This window comes from Camarhynchus parvulus, chromosome 1 (assembly GCF_901933205.1).
Source record: "Camarhynchus parvulus chromosome 1, STF_HiC, whole genome shotgun sequence".
In the NCBI taxonomy this organism is placed as follows: domain Eukaryota; kingdom Metazoa; phylum Chordata; class Aves; order Passeriformes; family Thraupidae; genus Camarhynchus; species Camarhynchus parvulus.
This window is the reverse complement of record NC_044571.1, coordinates 63,639,397-63,651,672: the sequence shown is the minus strand read 5'-3', so window position 1 is coordinate 63,651,672 and position 12,276 is coordinate 63,639,397. Positions and strand designations below refer to the sequence as shown.

At 39.3% G+C, this 12,276-nt stretch overlaps 1 protein-coding gene across 1 annotated transcript in view; it reads right to left on the bottom strand.

Moving 5' to 3' along the window:
* Positions 1 to 12,276, bottom strand: part of WDFY2 (WD repeat and FYVE domain containing 2) — a 60,719-nt gene that overhangs the window by 26,063 nt on the left and 22,380 nt on the right. The window contains exon 2 of the mRNA XM_030954759.1: positions 2,839 to 2,906. Within this exon, the coding sequence (XP_030810619.1) occupies positions 2,839 to 2,906 (68 nt within the window). The remainder of the gene's footprint in view (positions 1 to 2,838; positions 2,907 to 12,276) is intronic.

Here is a 12,276-nt window from a genome sequence, read left to right as displayed (position 1 = left end):
TCTTAAATACAGGGCAAATACACACTAATTTTTTACCTTTAGAAGATGAAATATGGAGGAAAATCCCAGTTATATATTTCATGCTCTGAAAAGTGTGTCACCTTTATTAGAGGCTGACAGAATCAGAAGAGAAATAGAGACTTGGTCCCTGCAATTTCTGGGACTCCCCTCTGAAGTGCCTAAACATGACACAGTTTGAGACCAAAGGAGCATGTTTTGCATTGCAGTTGTTTCACCCTCCTGTTCAAAGCAAAGTGTTAGTTACAAAAACCATCATAAGAACAAGCAGTGTATTATCTGCCTCAAAGACTGGATACTCCATTGTTCACCAGTACAATAAATCCTTTACTCCATTCTACATCTGTAATAGGGTTTTTTGGTTGCATTTAGGTCTTTTCATGTGTTTTAGTTTTGTTGGGTTTTTTATTAGAAAAGCTTACTTGACTCTTGACTACAGTTTCTTTACCTTTCATAAATTTTTGTCTGCTAAGCTATTTTTTTAATCCTCTGCCCAAAGTGACAAATATAACAATGGTCACATGTAATCAAGAGTACACATCTAACCAGGGTTACATGTTTACAGAGCTCTGTTGTTAATCAGATGTTGAGATGACACTGGTGTGAAGGAAATGGATTTGCAAGGTTTCAGCTAGAACTCTTTTCTTTCTCATGGGCTGGAGATGATGATCAAAAATATGGCCACTGTGTTGTCCAGAATTTTTTGACCATAGAATCACCCACAGGCAGGACATAAAACTTTCCCAATTAGGAGAAATCCTATCTCTAAGCTCAGAAGAGATCTATAATCTTGGCCTTTTTTACCATTAGGTATTTAATGATTTTGACATTCAAAATGCATTGATGACCCTGTTTGGGTGCAGAACTTGACCAAAGCACATCACTGAGTCAACCCAACTCCTCATCCTTCTCATTTCCCAGAGGAGCTAGTCTGCAAACTCAGTTATTGAGGCTACCTGATAGCAAATCATAAAATAGATTGGGTCACACATCACCACAGTCAGTCACAACTCAATGTTAATGGGATACCTAGAGGTAGGACTGCCACTCACAGCTTGCTAAGCAGCACAAAGGCACCATTGTGCCTACTACATTTTTACACAAAGAAACTTTCAGCAGTCATTGTTCTTTAAACAACAAAACCCAGTATGAACCTACAGCAGAGCACCATCAAAAAGGTGATCAACACAGAAACAGACAAAACCATCATTTTCAGTCAAGTGCAGACTTGTACAGATTCTGACTCAGAGCCCTTTCTATGATTTCCAAGCTTAACGGCATGACTGATTGTAATTGCTTCAGTTGTTAATTATACCTGATGATTTTTGAAATTGTTGAATAACCCAATATAATTTCAGTATCTCATGCCTCAAAAGCTTACCAGCCTATGAAGTGAAGGAGCACTGTCAGGTCTTCAAATTTATGAAGGAGCTTTGAAATAGTCTGCCTTCAGTGGAACCGGATCTACTCCATCATTTCCACTGAAACAGTTATTACTGGCAATAACACAGCTTTACTAAGACCAGAGGAGAACCTAATGAGATTCAAATATGCAGATGTACACAAAAATACCACATGGAAAAAGAGAAGTCTCAATGTCAAATAGCTAGAAAGGCCATTTCATAACAGTTTGGCTGGGGAAGGCAAACCTCTTAGGACCAATCAAGGGAACTCAGGCCACTGCCAGTGATCATGACAGAGCTCCAGAGACTGCCACACCATTAGCTAGTTCCCAATACCTTCTCGGGCGAAATCTTGAGCAGAAAGTACCTTTGAGGACTGACATGTTCTTATGAGCTAGTCTATCAACAAAGGAAGATGGGGAGTCCTCCTCTCTACCAAACTGTTTTCTTAAAGCAGGCAAATACCATGCTTGCCCTAGAGTCCCAAATTGATGTTTTTCTACTAAAACTTACACCTATTAAATATTTTAGCTATCATGTAGACAGATGTTTCTTCCAAATCTACCTATCTTAGCTTAAAATAATCCTTTCTCCAGACAGTATGAATACCTCCATGAGACCTGATATGCGCTCCCCAATCTGGATTTAAGGTCAGCTTTACAAGCTTTCCAAAGACAGGCTAACCCAGCACATCTAATTGAAGCTGACTGAGGAGCATTAGCATACGCCTGCCTCCGATGACCTACAAAATTATATTCCTGCACTCAACACAGGGGTTACAGCAAACCGCAAGGGCTGTCATTTCTTCAACTCTCTCTTGGGAAAATGGACATTGATCTGCAGTTTCTCAAAGCATGAACACTCTCTTTGGGAGAGGAGACATAATGGAGGGATCCATCAGGGAAATTTGGTTTTCCACGTTCAATTGCAAAGGTAAAATGATTCTGCTTCTAAATTGGAAGAGCTGCCTTCCCTGTCTAGTATCCTCTCTATCACATTAGGTGCCATGGAATATTAAGTTCTTACCAAATAAAACCATTTACCATTGTACTCTAATGGACTGAGCATACACAGTAGGAAGGCCAGAGTGATTTATACCGGAGACTTACAAAGCTTTATGGACTCCATTAGGGGCAGAATGCAAGACCACATTTTGAGTTCCCATATTTTAAAACCTGTGTTTGCATTAAATGCTTACCCCTTGCTAACACGTCTGTACGCTTTTACTGCTGTAATCTCTCATGCCTCTCAGAAGCATTAGCATGTAACTTTCTAAAGCTTCACCAGTACCAAGAGCATTGTTCAAGAATAACATCTGATAGAGAGATGTAAGCGTGCAAACAGTCATAGGCATGAAGCTTCATCAAAACTACTTTGCAAATGCACAGTAGATATTGCACCTTCTCCTTATACTTACATGGCATTGCATGGTATATACTGGGCCAGTACTGCCCACTGTCTCTCTTCAGCCAGACACGAACTGTTCTGTAAAAGAAAAAGCACAACATACATGTGAGGAAGAATTAAAAAATAATCATGACTGAATGAAAGCAAAGTGGTCATGATGAATGTACAACATGTTCTTCAAAATTAAATTATTTTGCTGACAGGGAAAGTAAACCCGTGAACTCCTACACCAGCCTGATACATCAGCTTCAGATTAACCTCTGTAAGGTGATGAGGGTAGACTCCTTGGTTCCATTCAGTATTCAACAACTTGGTTGAACATATCTCAACAATATTTGGAAGCTGCTATGGCTTTTAGTTCTTTGCTTTACAAGGACTTGAACATGGCTGTTCATTCAATGCTTCACATGAGAATTTGGGGCACCACAAGTAGCCCAGTAGAGCATTCCTGTATCAGCCCTTCCAGTCTCTGCAGAAACTTTCCCCCTGCTCTCAGGGTAGGCCTTGGCCCATCTGCTGCCTGTTGTTTCATTGTTCTGCTGTGGGAAAACCCCTAAGAAAAAGAAGGAAGTTCTGAAATTTTCAGCGGCTTATTACTAAGGTTATGTCCATTTGTGCCAAAAATGACCTCTTCAGCTTCAGGGCCTTTCCTCTCCTCCATGCATGCAGAGTGCTATGAGCCACTGAGCACAAAGAAGACAGACTTATCCTTCTCTGAAGAGGATGACAAATGTGACAAGCAGCCTTGCAGGTCTCCTTTGCCTCATCAGTTTGGAGTTGGTGTCTTTGAATAGAGGCCCTTAGAATCACACAGTGCTCCCTACAAACACATCAGCAGTTTCCTCTCTACTAGAAGATCTTCCCAATGTATCTCAGGATTACTTTTGCTTTCTCATAATCATATTATACTGTCAGATGCCTGTTACTCAATCCATGTCATTCAGAGATTTGAGACATTTGTTGCTTGTTTCTATAGCAGAGAATCTGGACTGATGCACCATCTGGGTCATTAAATATTTATTATTTCAGCCCTCATTACCATTTGCTTCTTTTGGTCCAGTCTCTGAAGCCTCCTTATACTTGAAGCTCTGTCTTAACTTCAGTTCATCAATTAATTTCATCAAAACATGTCTAGTAACAGTGTCAACAGTTAAAGCAGCATTAACCTCTTACTTGTTTCTGCATAGCCCACTGTCACCTCACTTACAGCCCCCTGTTGCTCTAGTCCTTATATCTCATGTTAACCAGAAAACTCTCCATATAATGCTGTATTCATGCTTTATTGATTTACACTGAATGTATTAACCTTCTCTAGGAAAACATAGTTATCCAAGACAGCAACATGTTAGCATAGATTTTGACCCATCACCCACTTCTACTCAGTCTTTTCCATCAAAATTACTATGCAACAGCAAATGCAGGAGGGATCTAAAAAACTACTGTTTCTATAACTTGCACTTGATACTATTAAGGAAAAAGAAACAAGCAAGAATGTCTCTTTCCAGTACATGAAACATGGAAATACAGCTTATGGAAAGGACTGCATGATCATTTCTATTGTTGCTTCATTTTATTCAAAAAGAAGATTGCAGCCCTCTTTAGTCAGTACAAATTCAGAGCAATGTCATAATACAAGAAATACATCATAAAGGAATATAAATTGATCTAAGGCATTACATACACAAATACAGTCTGAATTGAGATGCCATGCATAATAAAGCAATTCAAGAACTAGTAATCTATCCTTCAAACTTCAAAGTAAAGGCTGGAGCACTTTGTCTTCCTGTGTTGCTTATGTCCAAAATCAAGTTTCTGCTCATCTTACCCTGCCTTCAAACTCCTTTTACAGCAAATAATTCTGAGACCTTGCATATTTGGGCACTACACAAGCTGAATCATTGTAGAAATATCTCAAGCACACACTTTGACAGGGTATGTTACCCTAAAAACTAACCCTTCACTGGGTTAACAAGTTCCAGGGTTAGAAAGCTCTCACAAATTACTCAAAACATGCAACATTCATTATAATTATGTCCTAAGTATAATGGCCTTTTTGTGTTGAACACAGCAGCAGCTCTGAAGCAAAGCTGCCAAAACTTTTTATAAGGCACAATTCACTGGCCAATAACAAGGCTGATGTATCTTTGATGGTGAGAGGGACAGACAAATCCTTCTGTCATTTCTCCCCACAGCTGATCATGGCTGTTGACCAGAAGCTCTAGATGCATATCAACCACTCAGTTTCCCAAATGGATGAGCTCTTACAAATGTGTTTGTCCTTGACAAGTGAGGTCATCGTGGCAATGAATAAGTGTGTACAAAAAAATAATGGGATGAATCACAGGGAGCTGAAATAACTGAATATGAAACCACCCTGAGGAAATGCACCTGTGAGAGACCTGCCTTTCTTGACCATCCCAATCTAGGTATTCAAGTGCTATCTGTTTTAAAATCCCCAGGCTTCAACAACATTGCCCTTCCTCTCCCCTCTGACTCTCCTGCAAATAATAAATCCAGTACAACATCTTACAAATAATTCAGCTTGCTAGGAAAGGACTGTATAGAAGAACAGATCTTTCAAAAGCTGCAGGAAATAAAAATGAATTTTTATGTGCAAAAATGGCAATAATTTGAATGCTTTGCGTTGATTTTGTCATTGTTTATTAAACTGTACCCACTGCGGAATTTCTAATCAAATTGACAGTTACATCAATTTTAAGATTTTAGATGAATGATAATGAAGCAAAACATATTTTCTAGTAAAGTTTAAAACAAACAAAGAAAAAAACTGCTGGAGAAAAAAACTATTATGAGTGAAGCTACTTCTACTAATATAGGCCTCTTCTATAGGTACACAGTAAACTCATTTCTTAGTGTAGTCAAATATATTTCCATTCAAGGACTAAATCATGTGACTAAATGACAACTAAATGAGAAACAAAGCATTCAAAGAATAAAAATACTATGAAAAGATGTCATCTAACTGTAAGGTGTGTGAAAAGAGACATAACCAGCAAGCCAGTTCATGCAATTCTTTAGAGAAATAAGTATCTCACCAGTAAATAATCTGAAATAAAAGATCTTGTAAACAATTAATTTTAAAATGAATTACTTTACAATTAATTAATTTAATTACTATGCATGTCTTTAAAGCAAACATTTAAAATTTATATTAAGCATTATAATGGATTTCCAATATCCATCTATAAGTTTATGTAAAAGCATGAAAATTATTCCTTATGTCAGGATATGATGACTCAGAATTTTCTTCTCTTAAAGATCACTGAAACAGAAAAAGCATTTTATTGAAAGAAGGAAAACCACCCTCAGTTCAGCAAACTTTTCTAGGTAAGTTTTTCTCAAAGTAGATTTGGGCTAAAGAATAAACCATACCAACTACTCAGTTTGGGAGAACCCAAATGTTCTTGGAAGAGCACATCCTTTTTCAGCTGAAGTTCCATTTCCATTTACTTTTTTACAGAATACTACCTACTAGATGTGAAACCCAGAGCTTTTGGAGCTTCTAAAGAATGCAAAGAAAAAAACCCAAGCATGAATGAAAATAAGCTTTTTTAATGGATATCCAGCGTGTGGAGTACTTGCTGCTTGCATGGTTACTGGACTTAAACAGCACCCACCTGGGCCAGGATTCATTCTTCAGCTGCTCTAGAGTGATTCAGTCAGCATCACCATGGAAATGAGTTGTCCCTTCATTTTGTTGCCAGTGAATTGACTTGGAAAGATTTTTAGAAGCTGTCAAATCGATGGATATTCTTCTAGTCTTTTCATAACAGAGATGATTTATTTTTAAATGAGACAGGCTGTATAGAAATAATTCTGCCATACAAAAGACAGGCTATGTCTTCATATATTAAGGGGATGTGAAAATTGCCGATTTTAAAAGAAAAATTGCTTCTCTCTGTTATGATGAAAAGAATGTGCTAAGGTCCAGGTGGCTGTGGATGTACCAGCAGGTCTCAAGCACACTGCCAGGCTGTGCAGGAGGTGAGCTCACTTGGGCACCTACTACTCATGGAGGTGCCCATGTCAAGAGCAGCACATCCACCTTAGTGTGGCAGCTCTGTGCATCACCATCTACAGAAACTTACTCAGTCACTGGTATCTCATTTCTGATAAAAACAATCTGTTCATACAAACCAAACTTTGTGTATCTTAGGCTGCAGTGTGCCTCATGAAAATATGCACAATGTCGCAAGGTTGGATGCTCTATCCCTACTCTGGCCTGAGCAATCACCTCACTGCTGGAAAAGTCAGTGTTGCTTGGAATGCTGGAGTTGAGTTTCTGTGAGTGACTCATAGCAGGGCTCCTGTCTTTTCTCCTTTATGCCTTGCACGAAATTAAGGCAAAAGACAAGCACTGGTACTGCACACAGTACAGACATGCTGATGTGTCAAAGCACTGGCCCAAGATGTTTGCATGTTGCAATACAGGGAAGTCTGTGGTAGGGAGATCCATTACCTCAAGAAACAAGATCCTGATAACATTCCACTTCTCCAGAATATCCATAAACCCACCAGTTCTACTTCCACAGTTTGAGTGAGGAAACCTAATATATCTGTTTCCCATAACAGACCCTTCCTCTCCTGTTCATTTTTTTTCCTTTCTTACTTCTGTCTTTTAAAAAGTTTCTCTTTGCTGAAGATGCACTTCTGTAATGTTATCACCTTCCTGCCCCAGACATACACCAGAGTCTAACAGAACAGAGGTAACCCTCAATACAAATAATTTACCACATTATTTCATAGGTATTCTTGGGAAATTGTTTTAAATGGCATTTTAATGTAGCCCTTATTGTTTGTACCTTGGACCATATACTGCAGGATTATTTTATCTCTTGTTTTGCTGAGTGACCAAAACCGCTAAGCAGCAAATGAAATGTGAAATTATTTTAAAGTTTTTATTTTATTATTTAATAGTTTTATTCTTATTTGTAGTGAGGACACAAATTACAGAGGTGCAGAAACTTTAATCTGTCACTTTCTAAAGTCATCAGGCTTATTCAGAGACCCCACATAATAGCTCCTTGGGAAAGGGGGATATGTGAACAGTGCAAATGACATGGTTAAAAAGAAACATTTCCTACTGTCCACTGTTCTAATTACAGAACTGATTTAACACAGTTTCAGAACAGTTTTGAAAAAGGAAAAGGAATACACTAAACTATTGTGAAAAGTCCTTTAAAACACTCCTCCAGCTATTCACTGACAGAAGAAACAAAAAGATATTATGATGTTATATAAGCATTAGTCCAATCTGTGAGGTTTCAGGCATATCTAATGGAGTACTAGCACATGTTCTTACCATCAATACACTGAAGACTTCTTCAGTGTTGAAAAGAAACTCCACCTATTCCTAAATATCCAATAACAGACAATTCAGAAGTGTTCAAAAGACATGTTTCTGTAGAAACTAAGTATCTGCATTTGTGACAGCAAAAGCTCTACCTGGTGTCACTAAACAAACATGACAATAGTAGCCTTTGAAGTCCAAGTACACCACTGATGGCTTTATCACCTTTAGCAGGGACACACTGCCAATAGAAGTAGGATAAGAAAAATTGTTTAACAACTGCATAAGCTGAATTATACAGTACTATAAATTTCCCAATGTGTCCAGAGACTTTTTGCAGAGATGTGAAGAGATTCTGACTTCCCCTGCTCAGTGATATGGAACCCTACTGTGAATAAAGGATCTTTCATGCTTAGTGGCAGCTCATGAATCACTGCCAGTGTACTGGAACCAGTGATGAGGAGTTCCATCTCTCCAATAAAATTTGAAAGAAAGCATATACAAGCAAAAATCAAAACCAGAACTAGTTTATGGGCCAGCTTGCATGTCAGGGAAAACAAATAGAAATGTAATAGCAGAGTGCCAAAGCCTCAGGCAACAAGAAGACTTTTTCTAACAGTCCTTATCCTATGTCCTCCTAAATGAAAAGCAAAACAAAAAAAAAAAAAATCAAGACAAAACCCTAGTACTCCCACATCACCCCCACCAAACCCAACACCAAAGGCCCAGGGAAGTGCATGACTGTCTCCCACTCAGACTCACCCATACTAATTCTCACAAAGCCTATCACACAACTGGGATGGAGGGTTCTGCACGTACCCTGAAATGTTAGGGCACATTCCAGGTGCCACCTTGTTTTCCCTGGTTTTGATGAACAAATGTGTGATTTCAGCTGAACCAGTCAAAGATTAACTGACTGGACTTTTTCTGAGACTGAGACCATGTACAGCTATGCAGCCACAGTATAAGAAGGATATAAAGCTATTTAGAGAGCATGCGATAGAGGCTATAGGGATGGTGAAGGGTCCTGGAGGGGAAGCCACATGAGGAGTGGCTGAGCTCACTTGGCCTGTTCAGCCTGGAGGAGACTGAGAGGGGACCTCGTAGCAGTCTACAGCTTCCTGCCAAGGCAAAGTGGAAGGGCAGGTACTTCTCTCAGGAGGCCAGCAATAGAACCTGATGGAACGACATGAAGCTGAGTGAGGGGAAGTTTAGGTTGGATATTAGGAAAAAGTTCTTCACTGTAACAGGCTCCCCAGGGAATTGGTAACAGCACCAAGCCTGCTGAAGTTCAAAAAGCATTTGGACAAAGCTCTCGGGCATGCTGTGGAATTCTTGGAGAGTCCTGTGCAGGTCCAGGAGTTGGACTTGGTGATCCTTGTGGGTCCCTTCCAAGCCAGGATACCCTATGATTCTATGATCACTGTAGATCTGGTCTAGGGTCTTTCATATTACAAAAGGGCAGGTTCAGTTTCTGAAATTAAACTGCAAAAGCTACAAGTTCAGGAAAGGGGGAAAATGTATGGGGAAAAGATTAAAGAGTTCTGAAGGACAGACTGTTTTACAGAGGTTCTCTCTTAGCACTGATTACATAAAGGCATTTCTAGAAGATAAAATATCCTCATGGTAACCTTGGTCTGTAACTCATCATTGGGCTTCCCATAAAATGGAAGTATTTTGAATAATGATAAGATACCCTGTATCTGTATTTTGAATAACTGAGAATAATTTTGAATAATGAGAGATGCTCTGTATCTTTCAAGCCCTGCAAAGCCACAGAAGCAGTAAGATCTGACTTCAAGAGGAACCTGGGCCAGCTCCCAACAACCAGCACCTTTGACATCCTGCTGTTGTATCCAAAACACTGCTGCCATTGTCACCAATCCAGAAATCCTCATACACAAAGCTCAGAAGCACCAGAGAAACAGGAAGGGGGGTGAACCAAGCAAGGACTTCACACAGCCCTGGATGTGAACAGCGCAGGAGCACACCAAAACCCGTGTGCTGGAGGCAGCTGGATCTCTGAGCAGTAGCTCAGCCACCAGCTGTGAGGAAGGAAGGAGTCTCATGAGCACTTGAACATTCAAGTGTGCTGTCAATCCCACCCAGTGATATAAAAAAACCATTGCACAAAACAGAGTGCCCAGCAAGCAGGCAGATGGACTGAAAGGCAGGAATTTTGTCACACAAAGCATACTAAGCAGTCAAACCATGCTTAATAAGATGTTTCCCTATTTAATTCATGCTGCTGTAACTAAATGCAGATGCACATTGCATAACAGGGAAAATGTCAAAGTTTAGGTAGGTTATATGCAGCAAGAGGATTGCATGGGTTTCTCAGGGTGTTATACCCATCAGTTGTACTTACACCTCAGAGAAATTGACACCATTTTATTTAACACAGTTTTGGTTTACATAGAAGGCTTGTTTGGGTATTTTGTGGGAAGTGACTAAAAACCAAAGATTTATAGGAGACAATATCAGGAGAAATTAATTTTTATGACCTAAAAAAAAAAAATCAGATAGTGACATGACAGCTTTACTACTCAGCTGTGAAACAGTTTCTACCCATTTTTCAGTTTTCTGGACAATAAACAATGCAGTTCAGTGATTTTTCCATCTAGCTGAGTACACATGCCTGGGAGCAGTGCAAGCTCTGCTCTTCAGGCATGGGACAAAAACCACATTCTGACCAGTTTCCACTTCGGAAACTTTGGTTAAGTAGAGACCCAAAAACTGAACCATAAGTCACAACCACAGAAAAATGCTCCATTACGTTGAGGTTACTAGAACAAGGTTCAGAGAGCCAAGCTGCCTCAGGTCTTCAGCAGCTCCACAAAATCAGTTCTCATCATGTGTCATAAGAAGCAGTGTAGTGACTACACCACATCCCAGCTGTAGGGAAGCTAAATTTTTCTGTAAATGCAGGGCTGGAGTTCCCAGTGAGCATGAACCTACAGCTTTGGAAAGAATTAAACAAGTGTAACATCACATTGGGACTTCTTCCAAGCAAAGTTTCAAAATTACCTCTACATTAAAAATTATGGACCAGTCTTCCTTACAGATCTTTGGGGTAACAAAATGATCTTCATCTCTCTCTTATCCACAGACCTCCTTCACCCATACCCCACCAAATGATTTCCCTTCCAGAACAGATGCAGCTTTGGAGCTGCCCGTACTGATCAATTCCTGTTTGCATTCAGGAAGCATAAACACACAACCTTTTGAAGGTAATTGCATTGGATGATTTAATTATTGCAATCCAATTACTTTCACCTCCTTCCCACATTCAAATGTTTCAGTAATGGAAGTTATTAGAAAGATCCTCATTAGATTAAAATACAGGCCTGCTATGCAGTAAGTGACTCAGTGGAACCATGCTAAAAATACCCAGTGGATCCAGAATTTGCAAGAAACAAACTCTGCTACACCCCTCTAAATTGCCCATGTAGCAAAGGTGAAGAACTAGAACCCACCAGGTCACTGTCCTCCTTCCAGCTGCCTGGTTGGAACACCTGTCCAGCAAAACACTTTTTCTCCAAAAATCCTACTGGCTATCAACTTATTGATAATTTTTAAGTCTTGCATGCTTCACTCTGCTCAAAAATGAATGCATTATTCAACTGATAAAAAAGTGGATCTGTGAAGTGAAAGCTGAACATACTAATTTTCAAAATACATACCACCAGTATGGTGCTTTGTAATAAATCACAGTCACATAAAGGTTAATTTACAGGAGAAGATGGATATTTGATCCCAAGCTCTAAATTAAGTCATACCCTTAGGCCTCAACTTATTTTTCATATAAACGTTTGGTTAACAATCCAGTGTAACATCTAATAAATTATGCCTTTACTGCAGAGGAAGGAAGCCACATTTCCACATATTTAGGGTGGTGCCCTCTCTCAGCATTTTAATTTCTGGACCTAAGTCATCTGCATCATTCATTGAAACACTTTCTATAAGAAGAGACAGGCTTTTGATTTTTAAATACTGCTGAACAATTACAGTACTGTTTTTTCAGATACAACAAACATGTCTACTAGAAATGTATTTGTGTGCTCTGTGCCACACCAAGGTGCCTCTGCTAATGCTCTTCTTGAGGCATCAAGGACTTTCTGCAGAGAAATCACATTT